Source organism: Xenopus tropicalis, chromosome 10 (genome assembly GCF_000004195.4).
Source record: "Xenopus tropicalis strain Nigerian chromosome 10, UCB_Xtro_10.0, whole genome shotgun sequence".
Lineage (NCBI taxonomy): Eukaryota > Metazoa > Chordata > Amphibia > Anura > Pipidae > Xenopus > Xenopus tropicalis.
This window is the reverse complement of record NC_030686.2, coordinates 15,347,519-15,373,344: the sequence shown is the minus strand read 5'-3', so window position 1 is coordinate 15,373,344 and position 25,826 is coordinate 15,347,519. Positions and strand designations below refer to the sequence as shown.

General features: G+C 41.7%; 1 protein-coding gene across 1 annotated transcript; it reads left to right on the top strand.

Annotated features, from left to right (window-relative positions):
- Positions 1 to 1,829: 1,829 nt before the first annotated feature.
- Positions 1,830 to 24,487, top strand: itgb3 (integrin subunit beta 3). The gene is made up of 15 exons (XM_002942355.3): positions 1,830 to 2,049; positions 3,464 to 3,549; positions 5,289 to 5,487; positions 5,628 to 5,880; positions 7,163 to 7,325; positions 7,829 to 7,990; positions 8,388 to 8,483; positions 9,760 to 9,849; positions 11,595 to 11,729; positions 12,335 to 12,764; positions 19,043 to 19,265; positions 19,731 to 19,831; positions 20,309 to 20,428; positions 21,267 to 21,433; positions 22,346 to 24,487. Exons 1-15 carry the CDS (start codon positions 1,989 to 1,991, stop codon positions 22,415 to 22,417), a joined length of 2,358 nt encoding a protein of 785 aa, XP_002942401.2. The 5' UTR covers positions 1,830 to 1,988; the 3' UTR covers positions 22,418 to 24,487.
- Positions 24,488 to 25,826: the final 1,339 nt, after the last annotated feature.

Genomic DNA, 25,826 nt, shown 5'->3' with positions numbered 1-25,826 from the left:
CTCCTCTGAACACAAGAGGCCGTGTGAGACTTTGTTTCAACATGTTAAAGATGGCTGCACATCACAAAGCCAATGGTAAACACAATACAATAAAAAAAACAGGACAAAATACAGGACTTCTGTTTTAAATATAACATTACTACCTGTATAAGATACATATGGCACAACACTTGTTTATCTGTACTGAGCAGTTACTGGAATGTACAGCTTCCCAAACATGGGGATTATGCTTGAAATAAAGGCTACACTAAAATGACCGCTTGTATGTTTTCCCTGTGTCTGTGTGGGTTTCCTCAGGGTACTCCCATTTCTTCGCACACTCCAAAAACACACAGGCAAGTTAATTGGCTTCTGATAAAAATGCCCCTAATCTGTGTGAATGGGATAGCGACCTTAGATTGTAAGCTCACTGGGACAGGGACTGATGGGAATAGGAGTGGAGCATACAACCTTGAATGGTATGCTCCACTGGGGCAGGGACTGATAGGAATGTGTTAGTAACCTTCAATTGTAAGCTCCACTGGGACAGGGACTGGTGGGAACGTGATAGGGACCTTAGATTGTAAGCTCACTGGGGCAGGGACTGGTGGGAATGTGATAGCGACCTTAGATTGTAAGCTCACTGGGGCAGGGACTGATGGGAATGTGATAGGGACCTTAGATTGTAAGCTCCACTGGGACAGGGACTGATGGGAATGTGATAAGGTCCCCATACACTATAAGATCCGCTCGCTTGGCGATGTCGCCAAGCGAGCGGATCTTCACCCGATATCCCCACCTGTGGGTGGGATCGGATTACATTTGAGGTTATGGGGCAGTCGGTTCGGGGACCGCATCAACGAGCCGATGCGGTCCCCGATCCGACTGGATTTTCTAACCTGGCCGATCGAGATCTGGCCAATTCCAGGCCAGATATCGGTCGGCCAGGCCGCTCTGTTCTTCCCATACATGGGCCGATTAGATGCCGAATCTGTCCAAGGGACCGATATCGGCAGCTATAGTCGGCCCGTGTATGGGGGCCTATAGGGACCTTAGATTGTAAGCTCACTGGGACAGGGACTGATGGGAATAGGAGTGGAGCATACAGCCTTGAATGGTATGCTCCACTGGGGCAGGGACTGATAGGGATGTGATAGGGACCTTCAATTGTAAGCTCCACTGGAACAGGTACTTATATGAAAGATATAGCCTCTCTGTAAAGCCCTCTGAAAATGTTTCACTATATAAATACCAGGAAAGGAATGGGTTAAGCAGTTCCAGCACCTAGGTAAAGTAATGTCAGCCTTTTTTAAACAATAGGCATAGAAAGAATAACCTGTGCTCGTAGTTATAATTAAGCATTTGTCGGAAAATAAATTCCTGTATAGACATAGGAAATCTCATGCTAAATCCCTGGAACCCTAGGGGTGATAATTCCAGGGTTCCCTTATGTCTGCACTGTACTTTGCACTTGTGTACAAGCGGGCTGACCCAGGGCATTGGTGTTATACCAAGGTTATAAGAAGTTTATATAAGAGCAAAGCACCTCTGTAAATAGCTTTAGTGTGCATCTCTGTGCTTGTGCTTGTGCCATGTGAGCCCTAGGCTGTATATTCAATTAAAGTTCAACACATAAACAGTGTCTGTGTCCGTTGACATTGCTGCTTCCCACATGAAAGGCTAAACGTGAGGCGTTATTTATTTCCTGTACATGCTGTAAGGGACAGAGAAGTGGGGTGTTAGGCAGGAATGTGGCAGTGAGAGGGTTAAGAATGGGGTCTGTCTGGAATGTTTGTAGTTACAGGGTGTGAACATGGGGCAGGGAGGAGCCAGGGAATAGGGGTTTGAGTCCTTAGCATTCTGCTAACTAGTTCCTATCAGCTGGCTCACTCACTGGCCAGTGGCAGGGGGGTTTGTGACTAGCTGACCAGGCTTCTCCCCAGCACACACACAACCCCCTGCTCCATACGCCACTGGACACAGCTGGGTGACACTGCCATACTGTGAAGATGAAGCCTGATCTGTATATATGCATTCTGCAACTTCTACTGCTCACAGCTGGAACTTGGGGTGAGTTACCCAATGTGTCTGTCTCTCTGTCACCTTGTCTGTCTGTCTTTCTGTTGCTCTCATTCTATGGCTGTCTGTCACTAAATCTGTATGCCATTCTAGGTCTGTCTGTTTTATATACTGTGCATGTTTGCTTCTTGCCTTATCATTTACTATATCTGTCTGTATGTCTGTCACAGTGGGCCAGTCTGCCTGCCATTCACTTCATCTCCCATTCAGTCACACACACTCTGGTATATCCGTCATCAGCAATGACTATCTGTCACCCACCACGCCTATCTGTTACTCACAATATCTGTCGGTCATGTACCACATTTGTTTCCCTTGCCAAGTCGCCATGTCTGTCTGTCCATTACTCGCTATATCCATCAGTATGTCTCTCATATTGTGTACCTTTCACCATGTCTGACTATCTCTTACTATGTCTGTCTTTATCATGCTATGTCTCTCCAATCTTCGTCAGCTTAATCTGTCTCTGTCTATCTCCCTCCACATCTGTCTGTTTGTCATTTCGGAATAGTCCATGCTTGCATCTTCAAGTCTCACTTGGTATCAGTTTCTGTCATTTCTGTAATTTCTAATTAATCATTTTTATATGCCAGTATAATGCCATTTATACTGCCTCTACTTCCCTCCTGTAAGATTTAACTCTGTATATACAATGTAGTTTCCATTCTCACGCCTTATCTCATTCTGCATACTTTCTGCTGTGAGTCAATGAAACAAAAGCACAGGGGTCGTATCCACCCTGTGTATAATGTAATATCCCCATGTGGGCTTGCTTTGTACACAAGTTTAAAATAGATAGAATAACAAATAAACAGACTGAGATGATAGATAGAGAGATAATAGATAGATAGATAGATGATAGATAGATAGATAGATAGATAGATAGATAGATAGATAGATAGATAGATAGGAATAGACAGACAGATGGACAGACAGGTAGATAGATAGATAGATAGATGATAGATAGATGGATAGAGAGATAGATAGATAGATAGATAGATAGATAGAGAGCTAGATAGATAGATAGATGATAGATATATAGATGATAGCTAGATAGATAGATAGATAGATAGATAGATAGGCATAAACATACAGACTGAAAGACAGATCAGTATTGGCTAAACAGCTCTCTTTCAATGTGGGGCTCTGACTTTGCAAATGAGTAGTTAAGCCAATAATAAATAAATAATAATAATAATAATAATAATAATAACAATATAAAATTGCAAAAGTGCTCTGATTAACATTCTGGGTATGTTCACATCAATACATTTAGTGGTTTATATTCCCTTTAATTTGCTAATTGTTCTTATTGGCCGTCATCTATATCAAAGTGTTACAATTGCAGTACTACAGTGGGTACAGGAAATCGTTGCTCAGTTTGGATGCACTGTGTTCATTTCAGGTGCCAGTATCTGTGCCACTCGTGGGGTAACCTCTTGCCAGAAATGCCTTGCTGTGAACCCACAATGTGCATGGTGTTCCCAAGAGGTAAGGCCACTTATCCAGTCTCCTAACATGAGTTGCCATTGAGTTTTTCTTCCACATTCCAAGCTGCTAAGTTGCTGCCCTTCTGGGGAGGCAACCCACACACATATAAGGGTGCATTTAATAGACCAAAAGCCTAAATGACTTAGCAAAGGTAACCAGGACCAAACTCTGGCTTTCTTAAATCACAGCCTTATCCCTAGCTGCTCAGTCTGATTGAGGCTGATGGGAGTTATAGTTCACTCCAGATGTGGATTAAGTGAACCTTGGGCCCTTGGACAGTTCTCAAGCTGTGGGACCCCTGGGAAATTCATTGCAACAGGGAAATATTGAGCTTCTCATTAGACCGCAGCGCTGCTACCTGATTAGCTGTGATTATATTATATAATGAAATTATATGCCTAAATGGTGTTTAGCTCCTCGACTCCATGGGCCCTGGGACACTGCCCTGTTATAATGCACCACTAATTCATTCAGACGGGCACAGGCACTGTTTCAGAATAAGAACATTTTTATCTATATCCCTCAGCATCCCCAGAGGTATTTATTGGGTGTTTGAGACAAGGGAAAGCCACATTTAGGCCTCTGCCTTCTGCCAGGGTTTTTCTGAACTACAACCCCCAGCATAATAAGTTAAAGGAATCTTTCCTCTAGCTGCGCTGTCTGGTGACTTCAGTGCCTTTTCGCCCATAAGGAGCCCGGCCTTCCTTTCCAGATTCCCCTCAGACTCTCCTAAAAAGGCAATGTTTCCCTGGGTCTGTATTTCACGTGGGGGCAATCCTTCCCAAACACATGTAACAAGCCAAATCCTGAGCCCCGGCCAACAGCAGCCCCCTCCCGCCTCTCTTACACCACTCACATCTGGAATGCTTCCTCATGTTCAGCAAAGCAGCCCCGGCCAGGACCACAGTGTACTAGTAGCAGTGACATGACTAAAGCATCTATTTCTTCCCTGTGCGGCATGTTTTAGCACGGGGGTAATTATTGGCCCAAAGGGGATGCTGGCATTAAAATAAAAAAATGTTTATAAAAGTCTACTAAAAAAAACATAATTAATAGGGTGCCAATATGCAGACAGCATTCATCACTCACATCAGTCCCTGCCCCAAGAGACTGCCATTCATTCCTTCCAAGGAACTAAACAGCAACCCCATCATTTTGATAGGGATTTAAGATAAACTGCAGCACTACTCCCCCCCACCATTAAATTTAATGGAGCTATAGATTCCTGCACCAAAGTCTTAGAAAACATTTAGTTGGAAATGCTGCAATCATTTATGTAGTTATAATAATGAGACTGTATTAAGCAGTCTGTAGTAAACATTGTATAGAGGGCCTAACCCATAGCCACTTCTTAAATCCTCTTCAGACTCTAGAAAACAAATTATCTGCTAGTTCAGGAATCCAGAGCCGGAGCTTCTGTCAATTTTTTTTGCTAGAGGCATTTCAGCTTGCTATTTCAAGTTCCTATCTGCTGAGCAATGGCGAAGTAAGAAAAGGGTGGATTAGGTGTAGCAGGGGAGACTGTTCCTTCCTTCAGGGTACAAAAGAGCAAGGTAATCTTATAACTGAAAGAAGATGTTGACTTTGCAGAATACAGAGACACTCTAAAATACAATGTTTATAAAAGAAAGCATTTGTGAATTTAACTAGTGGGAGCAGCAGCTAACCATTCAACACCCTCTGTTTAAAAGTTGTGGCATGTTTAAGCAACGCCCTACTTTTTATTGTCCGTTTTACAGAATTTTGGGAAAGGAGCTCCCCGCTGTGACCTCAAATCTGCACTTCTGAGCAATGGATGTGAGATGGAGAACATCGAATTCCCAGTCAGTACCTTCCAAGTAGCTGAAAACCGACCCTTAAGTGTCAAAGGTTCAGAAGGTGACACCAGGGAAATAACCCAGATATCTCCTCAGAAGATTGACCTGTACCTAAGACCAGGTAAATTCCTTGCTGTGAATTAATGGACTTGGTCATTGTTCATATATAATGAAAGAGCGGGCCTTAGTTAATGAGATGTGGTGGATTAACCATCCATAGAACTTCTGTAAAAACCTATCTGATGTCTGCCTTTCTCTCAGATGACCCCAAGGTCTTCAACCTACAAGTAAGGCAAGTAGAAGACTATCCTGTGGATATCTACTACCTTATGGACCTTTCATACTCCATGAAGGATGATTTAATCAAGATTCAAACCCTCGGCACTAGTTTATCAGAAAGGATGCGTCGGCTAACCAGTAACCTGCGGATTGGATTTGGTGCATTTGTTGACAAACCCATGGCACCATACATGTTCATGTCACCTCCTGAAGTCATCAAAAACCCCTGTTATGAGTAAGTAACACCACAAAATGCCTAAAGCCAAAATAATGAACTCCAACAGGAATTTTCAAGGGGTAAAGAAAGGGTTAACCAGGATCTGTGGGTCAGTCTTAAAGATGGCCTGTAAAGGCAAGTATAAGGATGCTGCACTTGCTTATTGTGATTGTATCCCAAACAATGAGGCGGAACCTTGAGATCAAAAGACACAGAATAGTTGGTCAACAACAAGCCCCAGACACAGGATTTTGCAATGTCCCTAGAACACACTTTGTCGTATTTTTTCTGTCCCTTAATGACTTTCAGATTTGTTGGTCAGTTTCTCTTGAGGAATACATTAGGTTTGGGGAAACAGTACCAAATAATTGTAAGGCTGGATGGTCCAGAATGAATGCTGGTCCTTTCCTATTACTTCTTTCAAAGGAAAAATGAGGGGTTACTAATTAAGTGCAAAAAATGGGTGCAAAACTGCCATTTTTTTGCACCATGCCTAGTACCATGGAGTGCATAGACTTCTTGAGACCACTTTAAATACTGCATTGCTTTGCAGAGGGTTGGCAGCAATGGAGATGTGTATTCAAGCAGCAAGAGTGCTATTAGAATGAACGCTAAGGGACATGCTTTTTTGCTTGCCCTTGTGTCCAGAGCTCTCTATAAATGACCCCTATTTTGTATTACTTATTTACTCTGTTTGTCATCCCATAGCCTTTACTGAGACAGAACATAAATCTGTGCTATGTATGTGCATTATTGTTTTCAAGACTAGCGAGCCCTAATGGAAGCCCAAGTAAAATGGGTACAAAGTTCATATACAATGAGCCACATAAAACCTTCTGAATTCTTCTTGCCCACTTTTTTGTAGCAGCAATCACCTAGGATTTTACACAGTGAATCATGGTCTTTGATTAAGCTGCCTCAATATTTACAAAGCAGAATTCTTGAGCAATTTCCTGTAATCTTAGAGAGTGGGTAATTTTTCAGGCAACAATGAGATGGCCTTGTGTATACAGTCATTGGGGTGAATTAGATTTGCGTTGGCTTAAACTGGCTGGTTGAAGGGCTGTGATTTTTAGGGCAATAGGAGATGGGGCACTTTCAGGCCCTTTGTGCTTATGTAGCCTAAACACATGTTGCCCGATGCCTCCCCCGATTACCCAAACCTAAATCACCTGCAGGCGCCTGTTGACAATTCTTGAGAGTTTGGTTTGCAGAGACCTTGGGCTATATAAAATGACATGTTGAATAATTCTGTCTCTAACTCTCCACCCAAATCCCTCCCTGCCCTTCTTTCTTACAGATTTCACACTGAGTGCATGCCCACTTTTGGATATAAACACATCCTGGCACTTACAGATGAAGTCACACGATTTAATGAGGAGGTCCAGAAACAGAAGGTCTCCCGAAACCGTGATTCTCCTGAGGGTGGATTTGATGCAGTGATACAGGCAGCTGTGTGCGATGTGAGTAAAGACTAGTGGTTAATACTGGGTTAATGTGGACTTATCCAAAGGCATGATAGAAGGGGAGTCGTATGAGCTACAACTTTGAAAATAAAACTACATAACATCCACAATAGGATAGATTGACTCCAGCAACCCTTAGTAATCATGCAGTTAAAGAAAAATGGGGTAACCATCTGATTGGACACTATGGATTGGTGCTGAATTTGTCCCTGTCCTTTTATAAGGGCCATTTTTATCAAAGCCTATTTCATATCATATGATATGATGTAATTATACCATGAGCTTTTAGAATAAACAGAGGCATGTGCTGAAACCTGGACATTGAGGGTTGCTGGACCCATAGCAACCCCCATTATAATTATTTTATTATTATTATTAGACCTTGTTTTATTATTTGCAGTGTTATTATGGTCACCAAACCAATGTGATTGAATCTCCACAGCAACTGATGGATGTAGTTGTCAGCTGATGTAATTTTCTTGTTTTTTTGTGCCCTTCAGAATAAGATTGGCTGGAGAAATGAATCCTCTCACCTACTGGTCTTCACCACAGATGCTAGAACCCACATAGCACTAGATGGTAGACTGGCTGGTATTGTTCAACCCAATGATGGAAAATGCCACCTTGATCTAAATAACAACTATGCTGCTTCCACCACTCTGGTGAGGAGAGATGATAAATGTTAACTGTGTTTGTTTCCACCATATCTACTTAGCTTTTTAAAATGGATACATATGTGATCTGTTTCCTTTCTCCTGTCCAACTTTTGTCATGCCAGTGATTCTCTAAGTCAGGGAGCTTTATCTGTTAGTTATGGGGCTAAAGGCTGTTGATGCTGGGAGTTTTAGGTTAACAGCAGGAGAGCCTCAGGTTTAAGATCTCTGCTCTAGGTCATGCTTACTTTCCTTCACTGGCCAACCTTATGATTCTTTTGCTCTCACAATCTATATGTTGCTTAATCAAGGTGGAACTTTGTTGCTTAGGTTCCTTTAGGTTTTTTTTGTTATCACCCAATTTTTTCCTCTAGTCCTGATTTCTCCTGTGAATCCTCTCTTCCAGGATTATCCATCCATTGGCCTTATGACCGAAAAGCTCTCAGAGAAGAATATTAATCTGGTGTTTGCAGTCACAAATGAAGTACTGAGCCTGTACACAGTAAGAAAGCAGTTGAATGAAAACTTTGACCTGTACTCATCTTCCCAGCCCTCTGCAGAAAAAGACAAAAACTAGAAGTTTTCCATTTATTCCTATCGACCCCAGAGACCTATGGTGGAAGCCATTCTGATTCATCAAGTTTAGAGTTTATTGAGACTCACTTCTTGGTTCTAATCATGCTAAATGGTCAAGGCTGTAACTGGGGTTTTCTGGTTCCCTAATTGATTCTGAACAGATTATGATTGGATAGCCAATGTCAAACTCTTGCCCATTTATTTGCTGTGACCCACATCCTCCAGCATTCACAGTCAGAAGCTGGGTCACAGTAGATAGGAATTATGGCAAGTTTGACATCTTAGCCTTAGGCTTAGACAGTCATGTGTCATCATAAAACCAGAAGGCATGTTATCTTTGCCTTGCAGGGAGAATGACACATACTTCCCTATTAGAAAAAACAGAAGACTTGCTAACCGAGGTTCCAGTGACACATACATTTATATAGCACCCTCTCTCCCTACAGAAACCTGATGAGTTATTCTATTTACTATTTATTAAGTCTTATACAAAGTACTATACAGAGCAGGACTATCCAACACCGACAACTAAGCAGGCCAGGTTGGTTGGTTTACTCAGGGCAGAAATGAGGTTACCCCATTACAAAAGATGATAAAGGGGATGCTATAATCTGAAAAAGGCTATAGATATAGTTGCAGTAAAAACAATACATGCTGATTAGGTAATTAGATTAACAGTGTTTAAAAAGATTCATTATCTTTTTAAACATATAGCTACTTTTTGAGCTGAATAAGAGAATATATTTAAAGCTGGCCATACACGTGGCGATCTGACGATGTTTCGTGCGACCATCGGTCGCACGAAACATCGTCAGATCCGCCACACACCGTCAGGGCTGAAACAGCAGATAAGGAGGTAGAAACAATAGGATTTCTACCTCCTTCTGCCGATTCAGCCCTGACGGCAGATTTTGGTCTAACCTGGCCGATCGGCGAGTCGTCCGATATCAGCAGCTTCCCGCGATATTGGTCGACTCGCCGACATGCCATACACGCACCGAATATCGTACGAAACGAGGTTTCGTACGATAGTATCGGTGCGTGTATGGCCAGCTTAACTCTGCCCCCAACTAATTTGGTTGACCCAGTGTAATATCACCATGGAGTGTGCTTGCAGCAATACTATGAAGTTTTCAGGGCAGAACTAATAAAAACTAATACTAACATTTCTCTCTCCCTTTCTCTTACAACCCCCTCATCAGAAATACAGTGAACTGATCCCTGGCACCACGGTGGGAGTTTTATCCCAGGATTCAAGCAATGTCATCCAGCTTATTGAAAATTCCTATGAGGTATTTTGCCTTTAACACAGATTTTGGAGGGAGTTGGGAATAAATGTGAATGGCCCTGCTTAGGTCCCCTTCAATAATTCTGTGAATGCTCATAAATGGGACCTAGACAAGACATTTTAACACTTGCTCCTTGAATTTTGTGCAACTTATTGTACAATAAAGGCAATGGCAAGGTTCCATTTATAATGATGCTGGGGCAGCTTATGTAGGGACAACCTACAGCTTTTGTTGAGGTACAAATAGCAAAATATTAGCCTTGCCATATCAATGCCACCTTGCCCTACTATACCTGTTGTCTCCCACTTTTTGTACCTATAACTTCTGCTCTGAAGCACCCCACACATTGTTGGACCTCCTAAAGGCAGTTTAATAAACAACCTAATGTTTTTGCCTCCAACACCTCAGCATAGTTTTAATTCCTTGCTTGCAACCTCCTCAAAGGAAAACTATACCCCCAAACAGTGTAGGCCACCATAAAAATATATTGCATAAAACAGTTCATATGTAAAACCCTGCTTCATCTAAATAAACCATTTTCATAAGAATATACTTTTGTAGTAGTATGTGCCATTGGGTAATCCTAAATAGAAAATTGCCATTTTAAGCATTAAAGTGATACTGACATGAAAAAATGACTTTTCAAATTATGAATCTACATAAAAAGTTACCTATAGGTTATGTTGATTTTTTTTCACTGTTAGGGCTGGTTTTGTATGTAATTGTTACTTGAAGTCCCTAAACCTGACTGTTTTGCCAACCTGACTGTCCCTTCTCAGCCTGTCAGTTAAAGATTCTAATGCTAACGGCCTCCTGCTGCACAAATATGGCCGCCCCCTCATAGAAGAACATGGGGGATCAGATAAGGAATGGAAAAGAATCAGGAAATACTTTTTTGGCAAAATTATAAAGCTCATGCAAAGACAATGCTATGATAGATGTAAAAAAGGTTTAATTTGTGGTCTCAGTATCTCTTTAAGGCCGCCCCCTGGGATCATACAATTCACAATGCACATAAACAATACACACAAACAAACAAAGGCACACATACACATTAGGTCACATCAGCCAATTCCCACGCTTTGTACTGTTACAACTAGAGCTGCATTATTTCCTGTCAGGTGATCTCCGAGGGCCCATCACTAAATGGTGGATCAAGGTAAAAGATGTCTAAGGGCAATATTTATCGATACATATATTCCAGTTTGGTAAACTATTGGTTAAATATTCATTCTGGGGGTATAGTTTTTCTTTAAGTACTTTGGATGGCCACAGTACGTTGAAGTCAAGTCTAAAGGAAGTCCTTTCTTGCTGGGAGAAATTAGTAGGCAAGAACAAAGGGAAAGATAAGCAGTCACCAAAGTATGTAATGGGTTTGAATGCAAGTAAATCCCAATTAGGATCACTTAAACCCACTATATGCAAGAGCTAGTACAACTGTTCTATCTTATTCCAACTGGTGCAACCTTCACTCTCTGTTGCTTGCTTTATCCATTTCACTTATGTTTCCCCCTTTCTTTCTTTCTCTCTCTCTTACTTCCATGTGCTCCACCAATATCTCATTCCAGTTATACCCCCTACTGCCCCTTTTCTGTCTATATATTTCCTTCTTTTTCATATTACCTTTCCTGCTTATCAAGTCTACTTCTTCTGTATTATCCCTATTACATATCTACCCAAATCCATGTAATTGTCCTTCCCTCTTCAACTCACATGACCCACCCCTTCCTACTAATCTCTGAGTGTAGAAGATCCGCTCAAAGGTGGAGCTTGAGGTGCGCGACCTTCCGGAGGAGCTGTCCCTTTCCTTTAGTGCTTCCTGCCAGAACGATGAGTTCACTCCTGGTCTAAAATCTTGCACTGGCCTCAAGATTGGAGATACAGTAAGTAAAGTTCAAAACCTCTAAACAAGATATTAACTGGTACCCCAAAAGAATAACTTAGAATTAATATTATATAATTAGAGTTACATACAGGTCAGGGAACTCTGAGTATCCCTCATGTATTATAAGGGATAATGTACCCCCTACTGTAAATGCTAAGGATATTAGAAGTCACTGAGGGGTTCTGTGCCCATATAAAGGCACAAGGCTGAAGGCTGAGTTATACAGGGAACTCTGAGTATCACTCATATATTATAAGGGATAATGTACCCCCTACTGTAAATGATAAGGATATTAGCAGTCACTGAGGGGTTCTGTGACCATATAAAGGCACAAGGCTGTAGGATGAGTTTTACAGGGAATTCTGAGTATCTCTCATTTATTATAAGGGATAATGTACCCACTAATGTAAATGATAAGGATATTAGAAGCCACATATGTGGGATCTGTGACCATATAAAGGCAGAGTTTATACAGGAAACTCTGTATATTACTCAAATATAATAATGTAATAATGTAGCCCCCTACTGTAAATGTTACACATGTTATTAAATCCTTATGTGATTGATGTCCATGTACTACTACTTTTAACCATATTTTTGCAGGTAAGTTTCTCCATTGAAGCCAAGGTACGAGAATGTCCATCAGTACGAGAAAAAACATTCACCATCAAACCTGTTGGATTTAAGGATTCGTTAACAGTCACTGTGCATTTTCAATGTGACTGTGCTTGTCAGGATTATGACCAGCCTAACAGCACTCTTTGCAATCATGGGAATGGCACCTTGAGCTGCGGAATCTGTCAGTGTAACCCCGGCTGGTTAGGACCTTACTGCGAGTGTTCCGAAGAGGACTACAATCCCTCCCAACAGGATCGCTGCAGCCCAAAGGAAGGGGCAACCATTTGCAATCGAAGAGGGGAGTGTGTCTGTGGGCAATGTGTGTGCCATGCCAATGACCTAGGCAAGGTGTGGGGTAAATACTGTGAATGTGACGACTTCTCCTGTTTGCGGTACAAGGGGGAGATGTGCTCAGGTGAGTAGACTTTTATACCTTAAGCCTTCCTAAATGAAAGAAGCAGTCTATAATATGTTCTTTAACTCCATTTCCCCCAAGGTATCCCTCTGTTGTTGGGTGTCCTACCCTAAAACCAGCCCTGACCTCAGTGTTGCTGTACTTGGAAGGGTGGGGTTGAGATACAGAAATAACATTCATTCCCATAACCTTGAGATCTGGGAAAGGAAGTGCAGTTGTGTTTTTTAAAAGATGGAATGAAATGGGGAAGATGCATGGAAGTGCTGATATTTTTCAATGGGGGAAGGGAATGATTTCCGTATATACATTAAATTATAAATCAGTCAGCACCTCTCTGTTTTATCCCAGTTCATGACAACAGATACAATGCAAACTGTCAGATCTTTTTGTTCCTTCTAAAAAGGGAAATAAGTCCTGCAGATTTGGCTTACAACTTTATTCCAATTCAGCCAGCTAGGGTGGATTTCCATCAATTCAGTACAGAACCATATAAGGATATAGCTGATTGTGTGCACAGAGCATCTCTTTTCTATTTGCATAGAGCGGGGGCTGCCATATTGTTTTCTTCAGACAGAACAGTACTGGGGCGCAGAGAGCACTCTCTCTCTCTATTTGCATGTATTTATATTGCAGTGGGTTGCCATATTGTTTCCCAAAACAGTTAGAGGGTATCTTGTGCTCATAATATTCTCTACAAAATGCTAGGTATACATATATGTATTTATACATATGCTGTGCAGTTTTGGTCTGGAGTGCTCAAACAAGATATTATTCAGTTAGAGAGGGTACAGAGAAGGCCGACTAAGCTGGTAAGCTGTGAAGTTGTGGAATTCTCTCCCTGAATCAGTCGTACTGGCATTAGATACATTGGATAGCTTCAAGAAGCTGTTGGATGGCTTTTTAGCAAGTGAGGGAATACAGGGTTATGGGAGATAGCACTCAGTACAAGTGAGGGAATACAGGGGTATGGGAGATAGCTCTCAGTACAAGTGAGGGAATACAGGGGTAAGGGAGATAGCTCTCAGTACAAGTGAGGGAATACAGGGGTAGGGGAGACAGCTCTCAGTACAAGTGAGGGAATACAGGGGTAGGGGGGATAGCTCTCAGTACAAGTGAGGGAATACAGGGGTAGGGGAGATAGCTCTCAGTACAAGTGAGGGAATACAGGGGTAGGGGAGATAGCTCTCAGTACAAGTGAGGGAATACAGGGGTAGGGGGGATAGCTCTCAGTACAAGTGAGGGAATACAGGGGTAGGGGGGATAGCTCTCAGTACAAGTGAGGGAATACAGGGGTAGGGGGGGATAGCTCTCAGTACAAGTGAGGGAATACAGGGGTAGGGGGGATAGCTCTCAGTACAAGTGAGGGAATACAGGGGTAGGGGGGGATAGCTCTCAGTACAAGTGAGGGAATACAGGGGTAGGGGGGATAGCTCTCAGTACAAGTGAGGGAATACAGGGGTAGGGGGGGATAGCTCTCAGTACAAGTGAGGGAATACAGGGGTAGGGGAGATAGCTCTCAGTACAAGTGAGGGAATACAGGGGTAGGGGGGATAGCTCTCAGTACAAGTGAGGGAATACAGGGGTAGGGGGGATAGCTCTCAGTACAAGTGAGGGAATACAGGGGTAGGGGGGATAGCTCTCAGTACAAGTGAGGGAATACAGGGGTAGGGGGGGATAGCTCTCAGTACAAGTGAGGGAATACAGGGGTAGGGGGGATAGCTCTCAGTACAAGTGAGGGAATACAGGGGTAGGGGGGGATAGCTCTCAGTACAAGTGAGGGAATACAGGGGTAGGGGAGATAGCTCTCAGTACAAGTGAGGGAATACAGGGGTATGGGGGATAGCTCTCAGTACAAGTGAGGGAATACAGGGGTAGGGGGGATAGCTCTCAGTACAAGTGAGGGAATACAGGGGTATGGGAGATAGCTCTCAGTACAAGTGAGGGAATACAGGGGTAGGGGGGATAGCTCTCAGTACAAGTGAGGGAATACAGGGGTAGGGGAGATAGCTCTCAGTACAAGTGAGGGAATACAGGGGTAGGGGAGATAGCTCTCAGTACAAGTGAGGGAATACAGGGGTAGGGGAGATAGCTCTCAGTACAAGTGAGGGAATACAGGGGTAGGGGAGATAGCTCTCAGTACAAGTGAGGGAATACAGGGGTAGGGGAGATAGCTCTCAGTACAAGTGAGGGAATACAGGGGTAGGGGAGATAGCTCTCAGTACAAGTGAGGGAATACAGGGGTAGGGGAGATAGCTTTCAGTACAAGTGAGGGAATACAGGGGTAGGGGAGATAGCTCTCAGTACAAGTGAGGGAATACAGGGGTATGGGAGATAGCTCTCAGTACAAGTGAGGGAATACAGGGGTAGGGGAGATAGCTCTCAGTACAAGTGAGGGAATACAGGGGTAGGGGGGATAGCTCTCAGTACAAGTGAGGGAATACAGGGTTATGGGAGATAGCTCTTAGTACAAGTCAATCCAGGGACTAGTCCGATTGTCATCTTGGAGTCAAGAAGTATTTTTTTCCCCCTCTGCAGATGGTGTTTCTTTTGCCTTCAACTGGATAAACTAGAAGTTAGGCAGGTTATATATAGGCATTATGGTTGAACTTGATGGACCTGTGTCTTTTTTTTCAACCTAACTTACTATGTTACTATGTATATGGGTTGGAAGTTCCATATTGTTTCCATTAGACAGTACAGTATGAGAGTATAGCTTATTGTGTGCCCAGAACATTCCTTCCCCATATATTTGTATTATACATATAAACAGAGCCCCCCTCCATGCTTCCTTTTGACATTACAGTAAGAGAATACACAGATTGTTCTATGTCTTTCCAATAGTAATCCATAAAATGGGTTTTAATTGGTTTAAATTGGTAATAATTAATTAATGACTATATTAATTTAAAGTAAGAAATCAGGAGCTTTCTTCATACTACTATAATAGGCTAAGTCCAGACAACATTCTTGTTCAGCATTCAGAAATGAGGGAGTCAGGATTTAGTTATCTCAGGAATCTGCAACCTGTACTGGCCTGCAAGAAGTAAACACCCCAGCCAACAGCTCCTGTGGGAGATAGCACATATCACCTCCTGGATGTGGCTTGGCACAATTACATGTAAATAATTGTATACTTTGCTTGCCATAGTTTCCTATAATGTTGGTCGCATGTTTCATTTGTTGCTGTGGTACAGTCTCCATTACCTATAACTTATCTGTGTATCCATTATTAATTGATTGCAAATCATACAGGTTTTTAGGTCAGTCTTGAAAGATGGTAGCTTACAAGCCTTAAAGGAACAGTAACACCAAAAAATGAAAGTGCATAAAAATAATTAATATATTATGTACTATTGCCCTGCACTGGTAAAAGTTGTGTGTTTTCTTCATAAACACTACTGCAGTTATATAAATACCCTGCTGTGTAGCCATGGGGGCAGCCATTTAAATTGAAAAAAGGAGAAAAGGCACAGGTTACTAAGCAGATAACAGATAAGTAGCATAGATTCCCATTGTATTCTACACAGTTATCTGTTATCTTCTTATGTAACCTGTGCCTTTTCTCCTTTTTTCAATTTTAATGGCTGCCCCCATGGCTACACAACACCTATTTCTATTAACTACAGTAGTCTTTCTGAAGCAAACACACAACTTTTACCAGTGCAGAGCAACAGTACATTATATTTTAATTATTTTAAAACATTTTTAAAATAATTTAAATTGAGTAATTCTCCATTTACATCTTCAAAAACACTCCCCCTAGTGGCCATACATTAACATTAAGTAACATTTTACATGATCTGGCCATGCAATGCCATTTTTGTGAAACACAACTGAAGATGTTTTTTTTCATCAAAAACTACATGGGGGTACCATCTGACTTCCTGATCTTGTAGTCTGTTTTGTTCTATAATACACAGGGATATTTGAAGAGACAGGAAGGAACATTTGTATCATTTTATCTGTAATGCCATGTGATACACTGTAATCTATAATAATACATTGCTAGATATTATAACATTGCATTTGGAGGAACAGACAGAGAGAATGGCAGCTGACTTATGCACATGTTCTATCCATGTTGGTATGTATGCCTTTTCCTGTAATATGGGAGGGTTTTGAAGCTACAGTATATAAATTAGATAATAAGGAGCATTAGGATTGAGGTTTATAAATCTTTTGCATTAGATTGACGAGTAAAGGGTGGGTATAAATGATGGGAGGGTATATATAGAAGGAGGCGTTTAGAAGAGGATAAGAGTTTTATGGAGAAATGGGGAGCAGTTGGAAAAGTAATAGGGAGAGCTCTATGGAGCAGTGGTAGTATATAGTTATAGAGAAGTAGAAGTAGTAAGAAGCTCCAGATTGCAGCCCCGCTATAGAAAGAGAACAAACACAACAACTGTAGCCACATTCACACTCTGATCTGTGGCCCCAACAGAGTCTATTAGATCGCCTGATTTTTTGGTTATGCACTCATAGTCCATGCCTTATCTTTACACATTAAGCCCCATGGGTCACAGGGTGCTGCACCAGAACAGAGCTTTCTGTGTATTGGGTCACAAGGCAGATTACAGACAGATTAGCTTGTAGCTTTCCACCATAAGGACATTGGAACTTCTAAATGGGAGTACTTATATTACAAGTGCAACTCTGCAGGAGTTGGGTGAAAACCTACTATTGAACCCTTTTCTATGATTATTATTTTTTATTTATAAAGCAAAGGACAAGTAAACATGCCTGTTGCCTTGCTCAAAGTGCATAGGGTCGCTATCTGAGTCTTCATGTAATGCAGCCAGGCACAGACTGGCAATCTGTTGCGAGATGCTTGAGGTACCCATACACGGGCTGATTTCAGCTGTCGATATTGGTCCTGTGTGTCCTCTGTGTACTCAAAATGCAAGTGCCTCTATTGCAGTCCAAAGCAGTAAATAATCTGAGCAGCTGGCATCTCACGGTTTACCTTCTAAGTCTTTCAACTGTTAGCAAGTGCAGCTTCCAAATAAGTGGAGAGGCAGAATTTAATTTTAATGTTACAAATGAGAGGGCAGAGCATGGGAAGTGGGAGAGAGAGCTAAATTGTTGACACTATCAGAGGAAAGACTGGTGGGAGTTGGAGGAAATATATTGAGTTCAGTTGATGGTATGATAAAGGCAGTTAGTGACACAAGTCACAAGCAGAGGAGGGAGAGATAAGGAGTACAAATTATACCAAATGCCAAGAGTTATAGAGAGACTAAAAGACTAATGCCCATAATATTTCATTACTCCACCATCACATCTTCATCTCCTGCTCACTGCCTTGGTGGTTACCTTTGATTCTACCATCTCATTCACTACTCTGACAATATCATGTCACAAGTTGGCAGGAAAGATCATTCGTTCTCTTCACTAATGTTCAGAGCTGAATCAAAGATATTGAGGTAGAAACAATAGGAATTCTACCCCTGAAGATTCAGTGCTAAATGCTAGCCTTTGCGTTTTTCCATCCCACCAATAGGCGAGAAGACATTTGTAATATTGGTCTCCTTGTCAATCCACTACACAAGCACTAAATATTGTATGAAACCTCGTTTTGTACGATAATATTGGTGCATGTATGGGCATCTTAAGCCTCTCCTGCTGGGGGTAAGCAACCACAATGTGTCTGGAAAGTGTAAAGGTACTGATGTTGTCTTTGGAGCTAGCATTATGATTCCATAAAGAACACAGAGCCTGGAGTTTGGTCCAAAAACAGGCTAACTAAAGAATAATTTATATACAGTATTTTGAAGAGGAGAGAGCCCATGTTAAAGCAGACTCCAGCAACAACAGTCAGCAACATATAAAGGCATGCGCTGGTGGAAGAATTTATACCCTGAAGTGATAGAGCAGGCAGGGTGGGACCTGTGAGCCTTATTTGCTTTCACTTGTAGCCTACAAAGAAATATACAGGAAATGTCAATTCAAGAGGAGAGATATGTAACAAGTTTACCTGCTCCACCCTACCTGGCGGCTTGACTTTTTCTTAATTATGAATCACTCACTGCAAAATTAAACTAAAATAAAAATCATATTGTGTTAAGGAAATTTTAAAAACTTAATTTGTAATTAAGTGTGATTAAATATTCTGCACTTTTATAGAGTTGCTCTCTGTAGAAGTTTGGCGAATATAGACATATAAAGTTCATGAGATTTGGACCAGTATGGAAGCATGTGGATGGTAGTCCTGTTTGACATTACTGAATCAGTGCTGCGCTCATTTATTATTATATTCATTGGCCTCATTCTTTCTCTAGGGCATGGCCAGTGCAACTGTGGTGATTGTATTTGTGAGTCTGACTGGACAGGGCATTACTGCAATTGCACCACTCGCACAGATACCTGCATGTCCAGCAGCGGCCTCTTGTGCAGTGGGAGAGGTCAATGTGTCTGTGGGAAGTGTGAATGTACCCAGCCCGGCTCCTACGGAGATACTTGCGAAAAATGCCCTACCTGCCCTGATGCCTGCACCTTTAAGAAGTGAGTGTTTTATAATTATAACCCACCCTTATAAATTCCCTTAACTCCTCCTCAGGTCCGGACTGAGACCATAAATAGACCCTGGCATTTTCAGTATACAGAGGCCCAAGCAACCCCTCCCTAGTGACTGTCTATGGCATCTTACAGCAGCCCCTCTGGCATTTGCTAGAGCCCACAGATTGCCAGTCCAGGCCTGCTCTTCCTATTATGACATATAACTCTCCCTATAACCCAGTTGCTCCCTGTAAACTGCTCCAGTTTGTCCATTTAGCCCCACCCTATAAATCCTCATATTCCTTATATAATGCTACATTCAACTACCCCTTTAAAACTTCTGCATATTTTAAAACTCTTCTCCATAACTATGCATATTAATCTATATAACTTTTCTATAGAACTGTTTGTTCATAAAACCCCTCTCCATGTTCCCTAATCCTAATGGGTGTAATAATTACTCTTACACAGGGGCTGTGTGGAGTGCAAAAAATTTGAGAGAGGCCCCTGGTTTGAGGATTCTTCTTGCAAGCACATTTGCCGGGATGAGATTGAGTCTGTCAATGAGCTGGGTGAGTAGCTGGGGAGATAATCAGAAGCAGTATATAATTGGCTCATTGTTTGCTCCAGGTCTAGTAACCTAAGGGTAGTGGCACACGGGGAGATTAGTCCCCCGCAATAAATCTTCACTACCGTGGGCGACTAATCTCCCCGATATGCCATCCCACCGGCAAGAATGTAAATCACCGGTGGGATGGCATACCTATCGCTTCAGTTTCCCGAAGTCGCCTCGCAAGAAAACTTCGGCACAGGGATATTAGTCTCCTGCGATAAATCTTCACTACCGCTGGCGACTAATTTCCCCATGTGCCACTGCCCTAAAGCAATCCATGAGATCTCAGCTTTCAAAAAGCTGATCAGTAAATGCAAGCTTCTGATTGGTTGCTATAGCTTACAATAACTGGAGCATTCTTTCCACTTGTTATTACATTAGCCTGATTAACTTTATACTTTTTCCCAATTGTAACTTCTCTGCCTTGGATACTCAGTGGACAATGGAAAGAATGCAGTGAATTGCACCTATAAGGATGAAAATGACTGTGTGGTCAGATTTCAGTACTACGAGGACTCAAGTGGGAAATCTGTATTGTACGTCATTAATGAAGCAGGTAAGTGGTCAGAGGCACCCACTGAACCGCATTATTTTATTTTACCGTCTATTTGATGGCCAACTTTAAACTCCTCCAGCTGTCCCTCGACTACAACTCCCAACATTCCCCTAAGGTCATTGGCTGGTCTGCACCAGCAGTGATATAGTTAAAATTCTGCATTCATGAAGCAAGAGGCCAACAATAATGTACCCCACCCTGTGTGGAGAAAAAAAAAAATATATACCAAGAATTTCTTGTTCCTTGCTAATGAGCTATGATTTCATTTCCCGTCTGCAAAAGACACAAGAAACACTTGTAACCCTTTTCATCCCGAGCCCGGACAGCTCCTGGCTTATTCTGCTCTGTATATGAACTCTGACCTATGGCAATATCCACTGTAGGGGGTTCTGAAAAGTTTATGTAGCCACATTGCAGGTGAATTAAATTAAATTAATAAGCCCAGAAAAGGAACACTCTATTGTTTTATTATGACAAACAATAAACTTTAGAGCTCTATAACTTAAACCTAAAACTTTGGTATTCCCCCCTTACACAGCACTATAGGTTATGGTAGCTTCCATACTGTCTGTTTTCTCACGTAAAAAAAGTTAAAGCTCCAAAGGAACTCAGTAAACATATTATCAAAGTAGACAATGAAGTCTGAACTAAACATTTCACCTGGCAATCCCTAGCTTTTGTGTCTGAATAGCATGGAAGCTAGGGATATGGAAGCACGTGCCGCCAACCAAGAAATGTCTGAGCAGTGCAACTAAACTAAGGTGTCTTGCTCTATAATTTGTAAATGAGAATACATGTCCCTTTCTTTTTAACCTTATTTTATCATGTCTCTTCTTAGAGTGCCCACAAGGTCCTGATATTCTGGTAGTCCTCATGTCTGTCATGGGTGCCATACTGCTTATCGGGTTGGTAGCTTTGCTCATATGGAAGCTGCTTATTAGCATTCACGATCGACGCGAATTTGTCAAGTTTGAAGAAGAGAGAGCTAAAGCCAAATGGGACACGGTGAGAGGGCATGAACTATCTATATTCATTTATGGTCCCATGTTGTCTTGCCCTATCTGAAGTTGTTCTTTGTATTATCTTTATTCTGTCTGTAAAGTTTTGCAGCTTTTGCACATGTAATCCATTGCAACCAATAAGTGATTAGCTTTCATCAGTCTAAACAAACTTTTGCATTCTTGTCCCTTTTGTCTATTCCTCAAGGCATCTCCCCTTTATTATTAGGGCTCTGGTACACGGGGAGATTAGTCGCCCGCGGCAAAACTCCCTGCTCGCGGGCGACTAATCTCCCCGAGTTGCCTTCCCTCTGCCATCCCACCGGCGAACATGTAAGTCGCCGGCGGGATGGCAGACGCGGCGGCGCGATTTCGCGCAAATCGCCGAAAAAGACTCGCGAGGCTTTTTCAGCGATTTCCCGAAATCGCCCCGCCGCGTCTGCCATCCCGCCGGCGACTTACATGTTCGCCGGTGGGATGGCAGAGGGAAGGCAACTCGGGGAGATTAGTCGCCCGCGAGCAGGGAGTTTTGCCGCGGGCGACTAATCTCCCCGTGTACCAGAGCCCTTAAAGGTATGGTAGCTGTTATCCAGAATCGGGATCTGGGGTTTTCCAGATAAGGGGTCTTTCTGTAATTTAAAATCTTGGTACCTTAATTGCAAATCATTTAAACATGAAATAAACCCAATACTACTGTTTTGCCCCAAATAAGCATTCATTGTATCTTAGTTCAAGCTACTGTTTTATTATTACAGAGAAAAAGGTAATCATTTTTTTAAAAATTTGAATTAGTTGATTGTAATGGAGTCTGTGGGAGATGACCTTTTGGTAATTTTGGTTTCAAGATAACGGATCCCATGCCTGTATATTAATTTCTTTGTTATACATTCAGTTTGTCTGACATTTATGTTTCTTCCAGGCTCACAATCCTCTCTATAAAGGAGCCACGTCCACGTTTACCAATATAACCTACCGTGGGAATACTGAGTGAACATTAGATCTAAGACCCAATGATACACACCTTCAAGGAAGAGAGTTTAAAACTCAAATTGTATAGAGAAACATGAAAGTCTAAAAGCACTTCACACTTCCTGCCTATATTGCCTTATACGCCCAAATCACTGCAATAGACACAATGCCTAAAGTCACTCTTCGAGTCAACTCAGCCAGACCCTAGGATGATGTTTACAATGAGTGTCTGGAGAGTTTCCAATGTATTTGCGCCAATCACTTCCACAGGAAAATAAAAAAACTACTGGATTGTGATATTTCCTGGTTTATACAAAATGGCTGCTGATCAGGAGATTTGAGGCAGCCAACAGGAACTGCAACATCATTGTGTGACAACATGGTCAGCTGTTAAATCTCACACAAAACTGATGTGGGTACATACTGAGGAGTAACTGTGTAGTACAACTGTAATATTGACTTTTGTCAAGGAGTTTCTGTTCCATCATCTCTGTCGCACTCAGTCAGGGCAATTTATTACGCAAGTACCTCATGGCGACACTGGTATTTTACGCTGCTTTTACAGGAAGTGGCAGGTTAGAATAACGTTTTGGGGGTTTAAGATTCATAGACTATGAGTTTTATTCATTCTTTTCCAGCAGTAAAATCTTCTCTCTCAGATTTGGTTTATTGGTTTAAAAAAAAAACAAAACAATGGAATTTTATGGCAAGGAAGTAGTTAATATTCTTGTATTGTGAAGGGGAAGAAACAGCCATACTGCTCAATGCTGTTTATTTGCAAACCACTGTTTATTTGTGGAACCACTGAATTCACTGCTGCTTTTTCTTGTCAGATGCCTGGTGCTTATTCACATTTATCTGATCCAGAGCTGGGCATGGAGTATTAAAGGCTCAGTGCTGTGGTGCCTGCCGTGTTTCACAGGGAGATAAAGCGCTTAAGGCCATGGCTTGTAGGCTCCAGAGCTGGGCCGTCAGCAGGCGAGACAATCCTGCTTCACAAAAAATGCTTTGTCGATATCCGGACTTGAACCACTCAGTTATCCACTGCTCATATGCTTCTGATTATCCTGGCATACAAAGAAAGCAAAATGCAAAACCAAGAATAAAGGCACAAAAAGACCAGCAGTAAACAAAACTCACCAAGTAGAAGTGGTGATCCAGGTGCACCAGCCCCAGACCCTCGGCATAAAGCAAGAAACAGCAACCATTATGGGCATAAAGGCACTCAGGAACCTCCATGGGGGTCACAAAATTTAAAAGTAAAAAAACTTTATTCAAAGTTACATTAAAAACATCTCCATAAATCCTACATGTTTCATGCCCTAGGGGCACTTAATTATGGGCTAAATGTGAGCCTCAGGAAGTAGATATCTATGTTTCTTGCTTTATCCAAAGAAAGCAGAGTTGCCATATAGTTTCTATTAGACATTGCAGTATGAGGGTATAACTTAGAGAGGGATTCAGTTGTTTTGGGAGCATAACTGGGTGGGGCGGGGTGTAATGATGGGAGTGTCTATAAATATATATAAATATTAGCAATTACAATGCCGATAAAATCGAAATACTAGCACTGATCGGGTAGCAACCCTAATGGAAGTCTGTAATTGGCTTATGTATGTTAAATGGTGGGCTGCCATGTGGAAGGTACAAGGGCCCCCATAGAAAAGGGGAGTCTCAAGACAGAAAAGCTTGAAGTTAGACATAATTGGTGAGTGGCTGGGGCAGGGGTGTGACTGTGCATGCAAGGGGCATTTGGTGCCCTATTGGCAGGGCCCACCTCCAGAAGGCCTTGGTAAGCAGTGGACTATTAAGCAGGGTCCCCTGGATGCTGATCACTGTTATCTAAGTAAGAATGGACTCTGACTGACTTCCTGCCACACTGATAATAGAATGTAAAAATTTACTTAGCATCTGCTGCCTCTTTTTTGGGGTCACATGAGTCCCATTGCCCCCTACTTTGTGCCCTGTTTTCTGAGATTTTTGTATAAGTTTGACTATGTTTTTTTTGTCTTATACAAATTTGGTTAAAACTGCAAAAATTCCACAATTATCAATATAAAATCAGTCAATAAATCACTCTGGTTCTCACTCAGTTTTACCCATTCAGTTATTCCCTCTATGTTATTTAAGCTTGACATGCAGGGGTTTGCCACATCCTAAACTGAGCTGTTCCCTGAATCAGCCTGTAAGGTGAACTCAATACGAAGCTTTTTTTTAACGGCTTTCAAGAATAAAAATTCTGTGCCTAAAAGATCCCATTAAGACCCATATGTATCACAGAGCATAACATTTTGCTAGAGGGTTCATTATTCCTGAAGAAATTAATCTGGATAATTTAAAGTTTATTTAATAACAGTGCAATACTTTAGTACCAAACACACTCCTTGCAATATACATGTATACCTAATGTGCCCAGTGTATGAAACTGCACCCAAATGCTGATGCCATTGCCAGAATTGAAGCATGCGATTTACCATTACATATGCTAACTTATGCCTGCGTCTGTAAATCATGCACCAGTTGCAGCACATGGAATTTTGGCCAAAATACAGATAAACCAAATTACTTTTGGGGAAAAAAAAAAAAAGCACCCAAATTTTGTACTTTGCATAGATTTAGTAAAAGAGCCCTTTGTTTCTTAGCTCTGTAGGTGTAAATGTCCTTCCTTTTGCTGCCCCCTGCTGGAAAAAGTAGGTGAATATTATATTTTGTACTAAAATCAGAGGGGCATCAGAGTCCATTATTCATGTTGTTAATATGGAATAAGTGAACCTGTGTGCATGGGGGGGAGGATATCCTTGTACTTGCTATGAGTATGGATGTTACACATTTATATGGGAAAGATTATCTTTAACTTTATTTTTATACTGTGTTTGCCTACTGGCCCAATATCGGCATCTGCATATATCATTATTTACTTTTTTGTTTGTTGGCCCAAGTTGCTATGAAGTTGTTACTTGCACAGCATTAACTTTTAGCCTTTCACTAAGCTGCCATTGTCTAAGGGTCTCTGGATCACCTCCCATAACCAGCCTATTATGTTACAATCCCCTTCCAAGAGCCTAAGCAAAGTCTTGCCTATAGTCCTCGTTGATGTGGACTGTTGTTTCTGGGCCACCAATACAATACGGGATCTTTCCATAATTTGGATCACCATACTTAAGGTCTTTTAAAAATAACTGAAACATTAAATAAACCCAATAGGATTGTTTGTTACCAATAAGGATTTATTATATCTTAGTAGGGATCAAGTTTTATTATTATAAAGAAAAGGGAAATAATGTTTACATTTTGTAATTATTTGTTTAAAATGGAGTCCATTGGAGATGCCCTTCCTGTAATTCAGAGCTTTCTAGTTAACAGGTTACTAAATAAAGCATAACATACCTGTATAACCCAGGGCTGTCTAACTGGAGACCCATGGGCTGAAT

Bases quoted from the DNA above. Each gene is read 5' to 3' on its own strand.
- itgb3 (XM_002942355.3), top strand. From the start codon at position 1,989: ATGAAGCCTGATCTGTATATATGCATTCTGCAACTTCTACTGCTCACA. The intron at 11,730-12,334 runs GTAAGTAAAGTT...ATATTTTTGCAG, and splicing joins GCCTCAAGATTGGAGATACA to GTAAGTTTCTCCATTGAAGC. The intron at 19,266-19,730 runs GTGAGTGTTTTA...ACTCTTACACAG, and splicing joins GATGCCTGCACCTTTAAGAA to GGGCTGTGTGGAGTGCAAAA.